The following is a 15835-nucleotide window of genomic DNA, read 5'->3' on the forward strand; positions in this document are numbered from 1 at the left end:
TGCAGACTGGTGGAGGTATTGCAGCAAATTGCAGCGAGTTGCAGACTGGTGGAGGTATTGCAGCAAATTGCAGCGAGTTGCAGACTGGTGGAGGTATTGCAGCAAATTGCAGCGAGTTGCAGACTGTTGGAGGCTATTGCAGCAAATTCCTGTTTGTTGGAGATTATGGCGGGAATTTGTTTGTTAGATGCCATCTCAGTGTAATAATACAATTTGAGATTATCACAAATATTGGAGACTGTGGCAGGTGAGTGTGTCCCAGGCAGTTGGAGGTCATTCCCTGTGATGCAGACAGTTGAAGGACGAGAGAAATGGTCAGTGTGTGTTGGGAGGAGCTTTGAAGGGATTACTTTAAGGGCTCAAATATACTGTGGACGGAGGGGGCGTAGCGGGAGACGAATTACCCAGTGTTAATTGAGAAGCCAGCTAAGTGGGGGACGGTAGAGGGGAGAGGGGCAAGGGGGGGGGGGGATGGATTAAGTGGAGATGAGGGAGAGAGAGAGTGGAAGTTTGGGGAAGAGGGAGATTAAGTGAATGATAGTGGAAGTGGAAGGGGGAATTTTGGGTGGAAGGATTTAGGGCGGTGTAAGGAGAGGGGTGTGCGGAGCAGGGCGAGAAATGCACTTATACAAAGAGTGGAGAGGAAGGTAATGGAAGAGGAAGTAGGAAAGAACTTATGTGCATAGGGGATATGTAAATTATAGGGAAAGGGAAGGCGAAGGGCGTTATGGAAAGATGGTCAGGGGAAAATTAGTTACGTCAACAGTAGTAGCAATAATAATAATAATAATAGGCCTTGTAATGACAACAGAGGTAGGCCTAGTAATGACAACGGTAGCAGGTAACAGTAGCAGAAATAGCAACAGCAGAATTAACGAATGGGAAGAGACATAGAGGTTAGGGTCAAAGAGAATGGAATTAGGGAGGTGGAAGGGGGGGAGGGGGGGAATAGCAAGAGTAAATGGAAGGAAGTAGATATAGGAAATTAAAACAGTAATAGTGAAGACGGAGTAGGGAGTAGATAGGAAAGATGTGGAGCAGACGGGAAGGGAGTTGATTGATAGTGTTTCTTCACTTCTGCTCCTCTTCTAAACACAGGAAAAGGGAGCCAGAGAGTGAGGAAAGAAAAGGGAATATAAAAGTGTATGGAATAAGCGCAAGACAGAAGAGGAGGGAAAACAGATGAATTGCAAAGGAAGACAAGAGGAAGGTAAATGAGATGAGGAGAGGGAGGGGGGCAGCGAGAGGGAGAGGACGTATGATGTAAGTGGAGATGAGAGAAATTATTTAGAGGAAGAAGATGAAAGAGGGGGGGAGGGAGGAAGGGAACTATCAGGGGGAAAGCGCCAAATCATTACGACTATATAGCACTGGGAAGGGGTCAGGATAAGGATTTTGGGATGGGACGGGGGAAGGGAAGGAGTGGTGCCCAACCACTTGGACGGTCGGGCACTGAGTGTACAAAGAGAAGAAAGTGGAGACACGACAAGAATAAGAGTATCTGAAAAGGGGGGGAAAGGTGGCAATATAAGAAGGATGAGAAGAAGAGGAAGGGGAAAGAGAGAGGGAAAATGAGAGGGAGAAAGTGAGTGGCTGGTAGACCGAGGGAAGAGAGAGTGAGTGAGACAGATTGATAACAGCGGAAAATTTAGCCAAAAGTCGTGAGGGGAAGAGAGGGGAAGAAGACTCAGACAGGCAGAGGCACAGGGAAGGGAGAGGCAGAGGGGCCACAAAGAAGGGGAAAGTGAGGGTGAGATGGGAGTGAGGGATAAAAAGAGAAAGGTGAGAGAGCAGGGAAAGATAAATGAGAGGGGAGAAGCCGAGAGGGATGGGAGTAGGAAGAGGGACAGGGGAGCAAGAGGGGAGTTTCGGAAGGCGCTGGAGTTGGAAAAGAGGAGATTAAAGGTAAGAGAACAGGTGAGATTTTAATGCACTTCATTTATAACGTGTCTCGTTATATTCATGTATTGGTTTGTTGTTTGTTGATGTTGCTATGATGTTATCTTCTTGAGATCTTCTTGAGATGATTTCGGGGCTTTAGTGTCCCCGCGGCCCAGTCCTCGACCAGGCCTCCACCCCCAGGAAGCAGCCCGTGACAGCTGACTAACACCCAGGTACCTATTTTACTGCTAGGTAACAGGGGCATAGGGTGAAAGAAACTCTGCCCATTGTTTCTCGCCGGTGCCTGGGATCGAACCCAGGACCACAGGATCACAAGTCCAGCGTGCTGTCCGCTCGGCCGACCGGCTCCAATGTTGGTGTTACTGACGTTACTGTTTGTGGGACATTACTTTTCCCTGTCTGCAATTGCAAGCATCGACGACAGTTTGCACATGCCTATCTTCTTGAGGTTATCTTGAGATGATTTCGGGGCTTTAGTGTCCCCGCGGCCCGGTCCTCGACCAGGCCTCCACCCCCAGGAAGCAGCCCGTGACAGCTGACTAACTCCCGAGTACCTATTTACTGCTAGGTAACAGGGGCATTCAGGGTGAAAGAAACTTTGCCCATTTGTTTCTGCCTCGTGCGGGAATCGAACCCGAGCCACAGAGGGATGGCTCGTTAGAAGCTATGACGATCCATCAACAATCAGACCAGTGGGCATACCTGATTGTTAGGGTGGCACCAAGTGGCACCAGGGTGCCGTTCACGGGAGCCTGGTGGCCCTCTCGGCACACCTGCACCTGGCAACGCCATATCATAGGAGTAGTGCTGCCATCCTACACTACCACACGTGGCAATCTGGCAAGGAATGCACGTGGCAACATGTGTAGAGGTAGCTGGTGACGTCACGTGGTGCAGCTGGCGACAAGACGGCTGTCAACACACGTGGGGCGGCTGTCAACATACTTAGGCGGCTGTCAACATACTTAGGCGGCTGTCAACATACTTAGGCGGCTGTCAACATACGTGGGGCGGCTGTTAACACACTTAGACGGCTGTCAACATACTTAGGCGGCTGTCAACACACTTAGGCGGCTGTCAACATACTTAGGCGGCTGTCAACACACTTAGGGGGCTGTCAACACACTTAGGCGGCTGTCAACACACTTAGGCGGCTGTCAACACACTTAGGCGGCTGTCAACACACTTAGGTGGCTGTCAGCACACTTAGGCGGCTGTCACCACACTTAGGCGGCTGTCAACATACTTAGGCGGCTGTCAACACACTTAGGCGGCTGTCAACACACTTAGGCGGCTGTCAACATACTTAGGCAGCTGTCAACATACTTAGGCGGCTGTCAACACACTTAGGCGGCTGTAAACACACTTAGGCGGCTGTCAACACACTTAGGCGGCTGTCAACATACTTAAGCGGCTGTCAACACATTTAGGCGGCTGTCAACACACTTAGGCGGCTGTCAACACACTTAGGCGGCTGACAACACACTTAGGCGGCTGTCAACATACTTAGGCGGCTGTCAACATACTTAAGCGGCTGTCAACACACTTAGGCGGCTGTCAACACACTTAGGCGGCTGTCAACACACTTAGGCGGCTGTCAACATACTTAAGCGGCTGTCAACACACTTAGGTGGCTTTCAACACACTTAGGCGGCTGTCAACACACTTAGGTGGCTGTCAACACACTTAGGCGGCTGTCAACATACTTAAGCGGCTGTCAACACACTTAAGCGGCTGTCAACACACTTAGGCGGCTATCAACACACGTGGGGCGGCTGTCAACACACGTGGGGCGGCTGTCAGCACACTTAGGCGGCTGTCAACACACTTAGGCGCCTGTCAACACACGTGGGGCGGCTGTCAACACACTTAGGCGGCTGTCAACACACGTGGGGCGGCTGTCAACGCCTGGTGGTGCGGCAGCTGGCGAGAACAGAGCGTGGCGCGCGGCCAATCATGTTTCCCCCATAAAACAGGTGTTGCGGGGACACATGTACAACACCTGACGGCACTGCCACAGTCATGCAGTGTTCCCTGACACACTTCCCGGCGCTGACCATCACTGATGACTTAGATATCACAGGATCAGTGTGACACACTTGGACACACTCTCTCACCTCCTCATGCCTGTCTCCGAGTTTTACCTTAACTGTTTATCGTCGATATAAATGACGAACGTTCTTTTTGTGACGCAATAATGTTTGTTGATCGACAGACGATATATGCTCTCGTCTACCCTGACTAGAACGCTTGAGTTGCCTACATTGAGCACCTCACCAGGGTCTCCTGGCTCACCAGGGTCTCCTGGCTCACCAGGGTCTCCTGGCTCACCAGGGTCTCCTGGCTCACCAGGGTCTCCTGGCTCACCAGGGTCTCCTGGCTCACCAGGGTCTCCTGGCTCACCAGGGTCTCCTGGCTCACCAAGGTCTCCTGGCTCACCAGGGTCTCCTGACTCACCAGGGTCTCCTGACTCACCAGGGTCTCCTGACTCACCAGGGTCTCCTGGCTCACCAGGGTCTCCTGACTCACCAGGGTCTCCTGACTCACCAGGGTCTCCTGGCTCACCAGGGTCTCCTGGCTCACCAGGGTCTCCTGACTCACCAGGGTCTCCTGACTCACCAGGGTCTCCTGGCTCAGCAGGGTCTCCTGACTCACCAGGGTCTCCTGACTCACCAGGGTCTCCTGGCTCACCAGGGTCTCCTGACTCACCAGGGTCTCCTGGCTCACCAGGGTCTCCTGACTCACCAGGGTCTCCTGACTCACCAGGGTCTCCTGGCTCACCAAGGTCTCCTGGCTCACCAGGGTCTCCTGACTCACCAGGGTCTCCTGACTCACCAGGGTCTCCTGGCTCACCAGGGTCTCCTGGCTCACCAGGGTCTCCTGACTCACCAGGGTCTCCTGACTCACCAGGGTCTCCTGACTCACCAGGGTCTCCTGGCTCACCAGGGTCTCCTGACTCACCAGGGTCTCCTGACTCACCAGGGTCTCCTGGCTCACCAGGGTCTCCTGACTCACCAGGGTCTCCTGGCTCACCAGGGTCTCCTGGGAGTAAACCCACACAATTTCGGATTAGCCAATTGCCTGACTGCCTGCTCCAGTCATGTGGGCCTAGGCATGAGGGGTCTCGGAAACGTCACAAGTCGCAGTTGGACAGTTGGAAGACAGACCTGAGTGATTTCTCCTTATCTGATCTATGATTGGGAGTCCCTCGGTGTAGTACAGATCTTGACCGACTTTTCTGGCATTGTTCTAATGCAACAATATGCTTCACTCCGTCCTAGTTAATCACTCAATGTAGCAACAAGGGCTTCACACAGCCTGAGGGGCCTCGTAGCCTGGTGGATAGCGCGCAGGACTCGTAATTCTGTGGCGCGGGTTCGATTCCCGCACGAGGCAGAAACAAATGGGCAAAGTTTCTTTCACCCTAAGTGCCCCTGTTACCTAGCAGTAAATAGGTACCTGGGAGTTAGTCAGCTGTCACGGGCTGCTTCCTGGGGGGGGGGGTGTGTGTGTGGTGTGGGAAAAAAAAATAGTAAACAGTTGATTGACAGTTGAGAGGCGGGCCGAAAGAGCAAAAGTTTAACCCCCGCAAAAACACAACTAGTAAACACAACTAGAAAACACACAGACACTAAACATGCTAGGTCTGTTCCCTTGAACACTATGACCTTTGCACTCTAAGTGGTGCACACGAGAGTGAAGTGCTGGGCTGGTGCACGGTGATGTAGCCTGAGGTGCTGGGGTTGACATCACAGCTCTCACAGATGCCTGAGGTGCTGGGGTTGACATCACAGCTCTCACAGATGCCTGAGGTGCTGGGGTTGACATCACAGCTCTCACAGATGCCTGAGGTGCTGGGGTTGACATCACAGCTCTCACAGATGGAAAACCACTCTTACACACACTGATGCTGGCGACGACGGGCCAAGACTGTGACGGGGCAGCTGCGTGTGTGGTCTCTCAGCTCTTTATTATGAGAACAAGACGCTTCAGGTTCATGGTAAATGTCCCGAGACGTGATGGGTCGGTGACGGGGCGGTGACGGGTTGGTGACGGAGCGGTGACGGGGCGGTGACGGGGCGGTGGCAGGAGGAAACTTGGGTACTTGCTGGTGGAAGGTGTTGCACGAAGCGAGGAAGTTTAAGCAAATTCGGCAGGTGAGGCGGAGGGAGGTGGAGGGGGTGGGGGAGGGGGAGGGCGGGATAGAGGGGGGAGGGAGGGATAGAGGGGGGAGGGAGGAGGTGGAGAGGGACGGGGTCGGGGGAAGGGATCAGTAGTAATGTAGTTGTGGCAGCCGTCGGGGCGAGGGGCACAACCCGGCCCTCTCACTAATACATCGCATTTTAAACGCAGTCGTCCCACCCGTCAAAATAGCAGGGTTTTAGTCAGGCTTACAGCACTGTGATAATGACTGTCCTGAGCACTGGACTTGAGAAGTCAGACACGCTCCTCGAGCGCCAACGTTTCTAGTTAGGTAAAAGCATTGTTTCCTTCTCAAATACCTGTAGAAGGCAGCACTAACCATCTGATGGATCCTGCGGTAGAAATTCAAGGTAAACAGCCTGTAGGGGTGGAGGCTGCAACAGGTTGGAGGTGTGGAGGCTGCAACAGGTTGGAGGTGTGGAGGCTGCAAAAGGTTGGAGGTGTGGAGGCTGCAACAGGTTGGAGGTGTGGAGGCTGCAACAGGTTGGAGGTGTGGAGGCTGCAACAGGTTGGAGGTGTGGGGGCTGCAACAGGTTGGAGGTGTGGAGGCTGCAACAGGTTGGAGGTGTGGAGGCTGCAACAGGTTGGAGGTGTAGAGGCTGCAACAGGTTGGAGGTGTAGAGGCTGCAACAGGTTGGAGGTGTGGAGGCTGCAACAAGTTGGAGGTGTAGAGGCTGCAACAGGTTGGAGGTGTGGAGGCTGCAACAGGTTGGAGGTGTAGAGGCTGCAACAGTTGGAGGTGTAGAGGCTGCAACAGGTTGGAGGTGTAGAGGCTGCAACAGGTTGGAGGATGGCCGGTTAAGGGGGAAGCAAGCCCTAGACTGAGGTGAAGGCTTGGCGCTGGTGTGCTAGCATGTTCATCTGGTCTGGTGACCCGGGACTGTATCACCCGGGGCTGTCTCACCCGGGGCTGTAACACCCGGGGCTGTAACACCCGGGGCTGTAACACCCGGGGCTGTCTCACCCGGGGCTGCAACACCCGGGGCTGTCTCACCCGGGGCTGTAACACCCGGGGCTGTAACACCCGGGGCTGTAACACCCGGGGCTGTAACACCCGGGGCTGTAACACCCGGGGCTGTCTCACCCGGGGCTGTAACACCCGGGGCTGTAACACCCGGGGCTGTAACACCCGGGGCTGTAACACCCGGGGCTTTAACACCCGGGGCTGTAACACCCGGGGCTGTAACACCCGGGGCTGTCTCACCCGGGGCTGTAACACCCGGGGCTGTCTCACCCGGGGCTGTAACACCCGGGGCTGTAACACCCGGGGCTGTAACACCCGGGGCTGTAACACCCGGGGCTGTCTCACCCGGGGCTGTAACACCCGGGGCTGTCTCACCCGGGGCTGTAACACCCGGGGCTGTAACACCCGGGGCTGTAACACCCGGGGCTGTAACACCCGGGGCTGTAACACCCGGGGCAGTATCACCCGGGGCTGTAACACCCGGGGCTGTAACACCCGGGGCAGTATCACCCTAGGGAGGGTCACCAAGGCCACTACAGTTACTCACAGATCAACCAACCAGTATACTATAGTCTTGAACGTAATCCATGACTAATGTAATCTCAGTGTAATATGGGCACTTAAGTACGACAGTTTCATGACACTGGGAAACCTCTGGAGGACGAGTTGCGTGGAGAGTGGAGGAGGAGGAGGGTGTGTGCTGGGAGCTAACTCAAGGATGACCTCCCTCAAGGATGACCTTCCTCAAGGATGACCTCCCTCAAGGATGACCTCCCTCAAGGATGACCTTCCTCAAGGATGACCTTCCTCAAGGATGACCTCCCTCAAGGATGACCTCCCTCAAGGATGACCTTTCTCAAGGATGACCTCCCTCAAGGATGACCTCCCTCAAGGATGACCTTCCTCAAGGATGACCTTCCTCAAGGATGACCTTCCTCAAGGATGACCTCCCTCAAGGATGACCTCCCTCAAGGATGACCTTCCTCAAGGATGACCTTTCTCAAGGATGACCTCCCTCAAGGATGACCTTCCTCAAGGATGACCTTTCTCAAGGATGACCTCCCTCAAGGATGACCTCCCTCAAGGATGAGCTTCCTCAAGGATGACCTTCCTCAAGGATGACCTCCCTCAAGGATGACCTCCCTCAAGGATGACCTTCCTCAAGGATGACCTTTCTCAAGGATGACCTCCCTCAAGGATGACCTCCCTCAAGGATGACCTTCCTCAAGGATGACCTCCCAGGAGGCCTAGTGACGGGCCAGGCGGAGGCTGTGGCCGAGGTTCAAGTTGTCATGAGCCACCTGGCGAGACCTCTCAGAAGACCAAGGTAAACTCTGATCAAGCTGATCATGTTCTAATTGTTCTTAGTGTCGTTGTTGGTGGTCTTGTTGTGTTCTTGTTGCTGGTTATTGTTAAACCAATTATTACTATTACTGATGTTGGCACCTACCACACCTGGTGGTGGGTGCCAACACAGGGCGCCTGGTGGCTGAGTGGACAGCACTCAGGATTCGTAGTCCTGTGGACCGGGGATAGATCCCCGGCGTGGGGGAAACAAATGGGTAGAGTTTCTTTCACCCTGATGCCCCCTGATGGATGTGTGTGTGGAAAAAAATACGTTGATTGATTAACAGTTGAGAGGCGGGCCAAAAGAGCCAGAGCTCAACCCCAGGAAGCACAACTAGGTGAATACACTTAGGTGAACACGTGGCACCGAGGGAGCAACAACACGTCACTGTACAACACGTCACTGTACAAGACGTCACTGTACAACACGTCACTGTACAACACGTCACTGTACAACACGTCACTGTACAACACGTCACTGTACAACACGTCACTGTACAACACGTCACTGTACAACTCGTCACTATACAACACGTCACTGTACAACACGTCACTGTACAACACGTCACTGTACAACACGTCACTGTACAACACGTCACTGTACAAGACGTCACTATATAACACGTCACTGTACAACACGTCACTGTACAACACGTCACTGTACAACACGTCACTGTACAACACGTCACTGTACAACACGTCACTGTACAACTCGTCACTGTACAACACGTCACTGTACAACACGTCACTGTACAACACGTCACTGTACAACACGTCACTGTACAACTCGTCACTGTACAACACGTCACTGTACAACACGTCACTGTACAACACGTCACTGTACAACACGTCACTGTACAACACGTCACTGTACAACACGTCACTATACAACACGTCACTGTACAACACGTCACTGTACAACACGTCACTGTACAACACGTCACTATACAACACGTCACTGTACAACACGTCACTGTACAACACGTCACTGTACAACACGTCACTATACAACACGTCACTATACAACGTCACTGTACAACACGTCACTGAACAACTCGTCACTATACAACACGTCACTGTACAACACGTCACTGTACAACTCGTCACTATACAACACGTTACTATACAACACGTCACTGTACAACACGTCACAATACAACACGTCACTGTACAACACGTCACTGTACAACACGTCACTATACAACACGTCACTGTACAACACGTCACTGTACAACACGTCACTATACAACACGTCACTGTACAACACGTCATCATACAACACGTCACAATACAAGACGTCACTATACAACACGTCACTGTACAAGACGTCACTATACAACACGTCACTGTACAAGACGTCACTATACAACACGTCACTGTACAACACGTCACAACACACAATTACCCTCAATACACACTCTGGTACAACATACTGACGCGACCATCTCAGGAGACGCCGCCTCGCCTGCTGCAGCTTCACCAAGTGTGTGAGATAGACAGGAATAGACAAGTGTGTGAGATAGACAGGAATAGACAAGTGTGTGAGATAGATAGTAGGTCCTCTACCCACTACAGGCAGTTGGATCTGTGAACCTCTGTGAGAGATGCCGAAGTCTCACACGGATCTCGCTATCATGGTCTATCTCGCTATCATGGTCTATCTCGCTATCATGGTCTACTGTAACTGAGAGTTTCTCCTTATCTTAAACGTTCTCAACGTTGTTACCTCCACACTCTCTCTCTCACTCCTCATTCTTTCTCCCTTCACCTCACTCTCTCCTCCATGTCCTTCCCTCCCTCTCACCTCACTCTCTCTATCTACCTTTACCTCAGCTTGGTCTTCGGTTGCATGATAGAAGAGTTGCGAAAGAATGTCATCACAGGAGTTAAGATAACACTGGATTGTCTCTGAACAGCCTCTTGCATGAGTCAAACACCCACCTCCCTGCCTTCCCACCTGTCCTAGCTGCCCACCTCCCTGCCTTCCCACCTGTCCCAGCTGCCCACCTCCCTGCCTTCCCACCTGTCCCAGCTGCCCACCTCCCTGCCTTCCCACCTGTCCTAGCTGCCCACCTCCCTGCCCTCCCACCTGTCCCAGCTGCCCACCTCCCTGCCCTCCCACCTGTCCCAGCTGCCCACCTCCCTGCCTTCCCACCTGTCCCAGCTGCCCACCTCCCTGCCCTCCCACCTGTCCCAGCTGCCCACCTCCCTGCCTTCCCACCTGTCCCAGCTGCCCACCTCCCTGCCTTCCCACCTGTCCCAGCTGCCCACCTCCCTGCCCTCCCACCTGTCCCAGCTGCCCACCTCCCTGCCTTCCCACCTGTCCCAGCTGCCCACCTCCCTGCCTTCCCACCTGTCCCAGCTGCCCACCTCCCTACCCTCCCACCTGTCCCAGCTGCCCACCTCCCTGCCCTCCCACCTGTCCCAGCTGCCCACCTCCCTGCCTTCCCACCTGTCCTAGCTGCCCACCTCCCTGCCTTCCCACCTGTCCTAGCTGCCCACCTCCCTGCCCTCCCACCTGTCCCAGCTGCCCACCTCCCTGCCCTCCCACCTGTCCCAGCTGCCCACCTCCCTGCCCTCCCACCTGTCCCAGCTGCCCACCTCCCTGCCCTCCCACCTGTCCCAGCTGCCCACCTCCCTGCCCTCCCACCTGTCCCAGGTGCCCACCTCCCTGCCCTCCCACCTGTCCCAGCTGCCCACCTCCCTGCCCACCCACCTGTCCCAGCTGCCCACCTCCCTGCCCTCCCACCTGTCCCAGCTGCCCACCTCCCTGCCCTCCCACCTGTCCCAGCTGCCCACCTCCCTGCCCTCCCTCCCGTCCCAGCTGCCCTCCTCCCTGCCCTCCCACCTGTCCCAGCTGCCCACCTCCCTACCCTCCCACCTGTCCCAGCTGCCCACCTCCCTGCCCACCCACCTGTCCCAGCTGCCCACCTCCCTGCCCACCCACACGTCAAACACACACAAGAAAGCAATATGACATAAAGACGGAGCCGCTCACAGGGACGAGGAACGCCGCTCAGGGATGGTTGGTGTATTTCACAGATTTTTAAGATTACATGAAAAACACCTTATGGGACCCACTTGTGGCCGGGCAGGGGGAGATGGGGAGGGTGGGGGATGGAGGGAAGGTAGGGAGAGGGAGGGTGAGGGAGGGAAGAAGGGACATCAAAGAGGAGGGTAAAGTTTGAGAAGAGGCGGAGGAAGATCGGAAGATAAGAAAACGTAGGCATTATATATATATATATATATATATATATATATATATATATATATATATATATATATATATATATATATATATATATATATATATACACACATATATATATATATATATATATATATATATATATATATATATATATATATATATATATATATATATATATATATATATATATATATATATATATATATATATATATATATATATATATATATATATTAGTATATTTTGGTAGCAGTCTTTCCTGTAGACATATATTATTAAATATGACCGAAAAAGTAAGATTAATAATTCTAACACGAATTTTCTCAATCTTTCGTACATTTCTTTTCACTGTTGGAGGTAAATCAAAAATCAATTCTCCAAAATTCATTTTTATTTCTAGTCTGACGCGACACGAGCGCGTTTCGTAAAACTTATTACATTTTCAAAGACTTTAGTTCACAAATACACAACTGAATAGAACTTACGCATCTCCGATTTTATATCTACATTTGAGTGAGGTGGAAGGGTTCTACAGAGTTCTTCGTCGACTTGCTTCCATTCTGAGCTGTGGCTGAGAGCACGGTCGACATATGCGTTAACAACACTCCTCTTGTACCTGTCTGGGCAGTCGCTGTTGGCATTTAGGCACATTCCTATGTTTGTTTCCTTAGTGTAGACTGCAGTGTGGAAACCTCCGCCCTTTTCCATGACTGGTAAGGCCGGTCCTAGTCAATAACGGCTTCTCCAATGGTTTCGTCGAAGACATCATAAGAAGGAAAGTGAAAAGCCATGCAACCTCTGAAGAGACAACTAACACAACATCTATACCCCCTATTAGACTATTTTACAGGAACTTCTTTTCCACAGCTCATAAAACGGAGGAAAGGGTCCTGAAAGATATTGTTAATAGAAACGTTATCCCTACAGACAAAAACCAGAGGATACAACTGACGATTTACTATAAAACCAGAAAAACGGCCAGCCTACTCATGAGAAACTCTCCAGACACAAAACAGAACGCTTTAAAAGAGACTAACGTCGTCTATGCCTTCAAATGCCCTCTTGGGGACTGTAAGCTCCAAAAAAAACAGTATATAGGCAAGACAACAACATCTCTTTCTAGGCGTTTAACGATGCATAAGCAACAGGGCTCCATTAAGGAACATATAATCTCTTCCCACAACCAAACCATCGCCAGAGAAATCCTAGTAAACAACACAGAAATCATCGATAGATACAGCGATAGCAGGCGGCTTGACGTTTGCGAGGCACTACACATCAAGAAGTCAACACCAGCAATCAACAGCCAATTATTGCACAACTATATTCTACCCACCTCAAGACTCCGCTCCAATATAGAAGCATCAAGAAATATGGACCAATAGGCTTTCTACAAACACTTCTATTCAATATCCATTGTTTCGTGTTCTGTCTTGTGTTGATGAAATTAATGCCCTATTAATACTCTTGTTCTGTCTTGTGTTGATGAAATTAATACCCTATTAATGCCACATCTTGTTCTGTCTTGTGTTAATGCCACATCACCCCTTCCACCTCACTCAAATGTAGATATAAAATCGGAGATGCGTAAGTTCTATTCAGTTGTGTATTTGTGAACTAAAGTCTTTGAAAATGTAATAAGTTTTACGAAACGCGCTCGTGTCGCGTCAGACTAGAAATAAAAATGAATTTTTAGAATTGATTTTTGATTTACCTCCAACAGTGAAAAGAAATGTACGAAAGATTGAGAAAATTCGTGTTAGAATTATTAATCTTACTTTTTCGGTCATATTTAATAATATATATATATATATATATATATATATATATATATATATATATATATATATATATATATATATATATATATATATATATATGGTGCCTCGTTTACCTACATAAATAATGCTGTTTGTCTTGCTACTCAAGTTCGGGAAGAAGACGGCTCGAGTACAAGGGAAACACGAGGACATAATGCTTCAATGAGTTCATAGACTGTAGTTTAATATAGCTATAGTTTAAGTTTGATAAGCAGAGTGTATTATTGAAAAATCTATGCAGCCATTACATTAGAATATTATCTGAAAAGGCAGTAACCAGGAGCTGGTACTCGACTCCGCTAGAAATACACCTAAAGAACAAACCCAAAATACAAAAAACACACATACGCAAGCATACATACAAAAGCACACATACATACAAAAAAAAACACATACGCATGCATACATACCAAAAAAATATTAAAAACGATAAATTATTATATTTGTTAGCAAACGTTGTTAATTGTGATATTTGAGGGGCGTCGGGCCCAGCCGCCGCCCTCTTGTTTAGAGACGTCCATTGTATATAACATTGCTTTGTGTCTCCCCCACTCTTGTCCTTTGATCCTGATTGGTCAAATTGTTCTTGATGAATTATCGGTGTTATTGCCATTCTCGTATTACATGTTATTGCTGTTTGATACATTGTTCTTTACAGCAGTTTAGCATGAAAGTTATCATATGTTCTGTGTGTGTGTGTGTGTGTGTGTGTGTGTGTGTGTGTGTGTGTGTGTGTGTGTGTGTGTGAGTATGGAGGTGTACTCCTCTATTTGTTCCTGCCAAGTCGAGCTTCCCATCCTGGATCCTGTCTTTTCAGTAATCAATTTTTATTATGTATTTTATATCACTATCATGTCATCTCCTTTCACGCGTTAAGAGATCCATGCAGATCCTTCAACATATCCTCGCTCCCAATCCCAGGTCGTTCATTTGCCTCCCTACAAAACTCTCCACTTATTTGTACATTCCTTTTGTGCTCCTCGGGGTCGGTACTTCTAGTACTAGAGCCTGCACACTCTAAGGAGAGTGTGTACAGTTACGTTGGCTCTCACGTACGTTGTGTGTAGAGTTCGTAGATGTAGACGACTAAGTCTTTTTTCTTTACGTGATTCCAGTAGATGGTTGCCCTTCATTGTGTACAACGGCCTGCAGGTGGCGGACACACGGTGTGAGTAAGAACACAGTAATGAATATTACCGTTTCTAAGAATAATGGCATTGTGACCCATCTATCACCACACGGATGCTGCGGGAAAGATGATACCCCAGGAGATGAGAGAACTCGAAAAGCCATATGAAGGAAGTTTGGCGAGAGCCTGATGCCAAACTTTGTCAAGAGATTCAGAGGCCGCTCCGGCAACCAGCAAAGATTCCTCAAAGTTTTCGAAAGCAGAGTCAACTTGTGAGTGGAGAGAGAACATTAGATCCGTAACGTCCTTGTCCGACCCATAACACGTTTAAAATTAATATGTTTTCCCTCAGACGATGGAGATAGAGATGGTACTTTCTGAGGCTTTCAAGACAGTATCAGGAGGCACGAAGAGCTTGGTAGAGGAGGAGCTTCTCGCTCACACGGAAGACTTGCATTCTGGAGAGTTTCCAGGAGTTGGCGCAGCAATGGTGGGCGGGAAAACTCTGAGACGACCGCGAAGAATTGGACCTAATTCTAGGCCAGATTTCTTCAGAACTAGTTGTGGAATGTCATTGGTGTCACGAGCTTTGTTGAGGTCACGACGTGGGAGAGTATAGTGTCTGTGGGGGTATGGAGGTGGTGCTTATATTTGAAGTATATACATTATATATATATATATATATATATATATATATATATATATATATATATATATATATATATATATATATATATATATATATATATATATATATATATATATATAAGACCTATCTTTTTTGGAGCATCTCTCTGTGCTCTAAAGAAGAAGGATGGAGGGATCAGGCCAATAGCTGTGGGCAATTCTCTCCGGCGTCTCGTCGCAAAGGCAGCTGCAAGAACAGTTAGTGATGCAGCGGCCAACATGCTGAAGCCAAAACAGCTCGGGTTTGGCATTCCACAAGGGTGTGAGGCGGCAACCCATGCAGCTCGAGCCTTCATCGCCAACATCACAGACGAAAAGGCCCTTATCAAGCTAGATTTCAAAAATGCCTTCAATTTGGTGCGGAGGGATGCTGTACTCCGTGCGGTTCATAGTCATTTCCCTTCCCTCTACCCTTTTGTACATTCATGCTACAGTATGGATCTTAAGCTACTTTTTGGAGAACATGAAATTGACTCGCGAGAAGGCGTCCAACAGGGTGACCCCCTTGCTCCTCTCCTTTTCTGCTTAGTCATCAAACAAGTCACAGAGGTCCTGTCCAGCGAGCTTAACAT

General features: G+C 49.9%; 1 protein-coding gene across 1 annotated transcript; it reads right to left on the reverse strand.

The window, feature by feature from the left end:
• Positions 1–4161: 4161 nt before the first annotated feature.
• LOC138368261 (uro-adherence factor A-like) lies at positions 4162–14580 on the reverse strand. Its single transcript, XM_069330814.1, has 3 exons — positions 14504–14580; positions 5579–5756; positions 4162–4944 (listed from the first exon to the last, which is right to left on the reverse strand). The coding sequence occupies exons 1-3, from the start codon at positions 14578–14580 to the stop codon at positions 4162–4164; spliced, it is 1038 nt and encodes a 345-aa protein (XP_069186915.1).
• Between the last annotated feature and the right edge of the window lie 1255 nt (positions 14581–15835).

This window comes from Procambarus clarkii, chromosome 24 (assembly GCF_040958095.1).
Source record: "Procambarus clarkii isolate CNS0578487 chromosome 24, FALCON_Pclarkii_2.0, whole genome shotgun sequence".
NCBI lineage: Eukaryota > Metazoa > Arthropoda > Malacostraca > Decapoda > Cambaridae > Procambarus > Procambarus clarkii.

What these genes read in the sequence shown, in the direction of transcription:
- LOC138368261 (XM_069330814.1), bottom strand. Translation starts at nt 14,580, where the DNA reads ATGAAGGGCAACCATCTACTGGAATCACGTAAAGAAAAAAGACTTAGT. An exon ending in CTACGAACTCTACACACAAC is followed by an intron (nt 5,757 to 14,503) that starts GTACGTGAGAGC and finishes TGTCAACCCCAG; the next exon opens with CACCTCAGGCATCTGTGAGA. An exon ending in TCTCGTGTGCACCACTTAGA is followed by an intron (nt 4,945 to 5,578) that starts GTGCAAAGGTCA and finishes GTTTACTCCCAG; the next exon opens with GAGACCCTGGTGAGCCAGGA.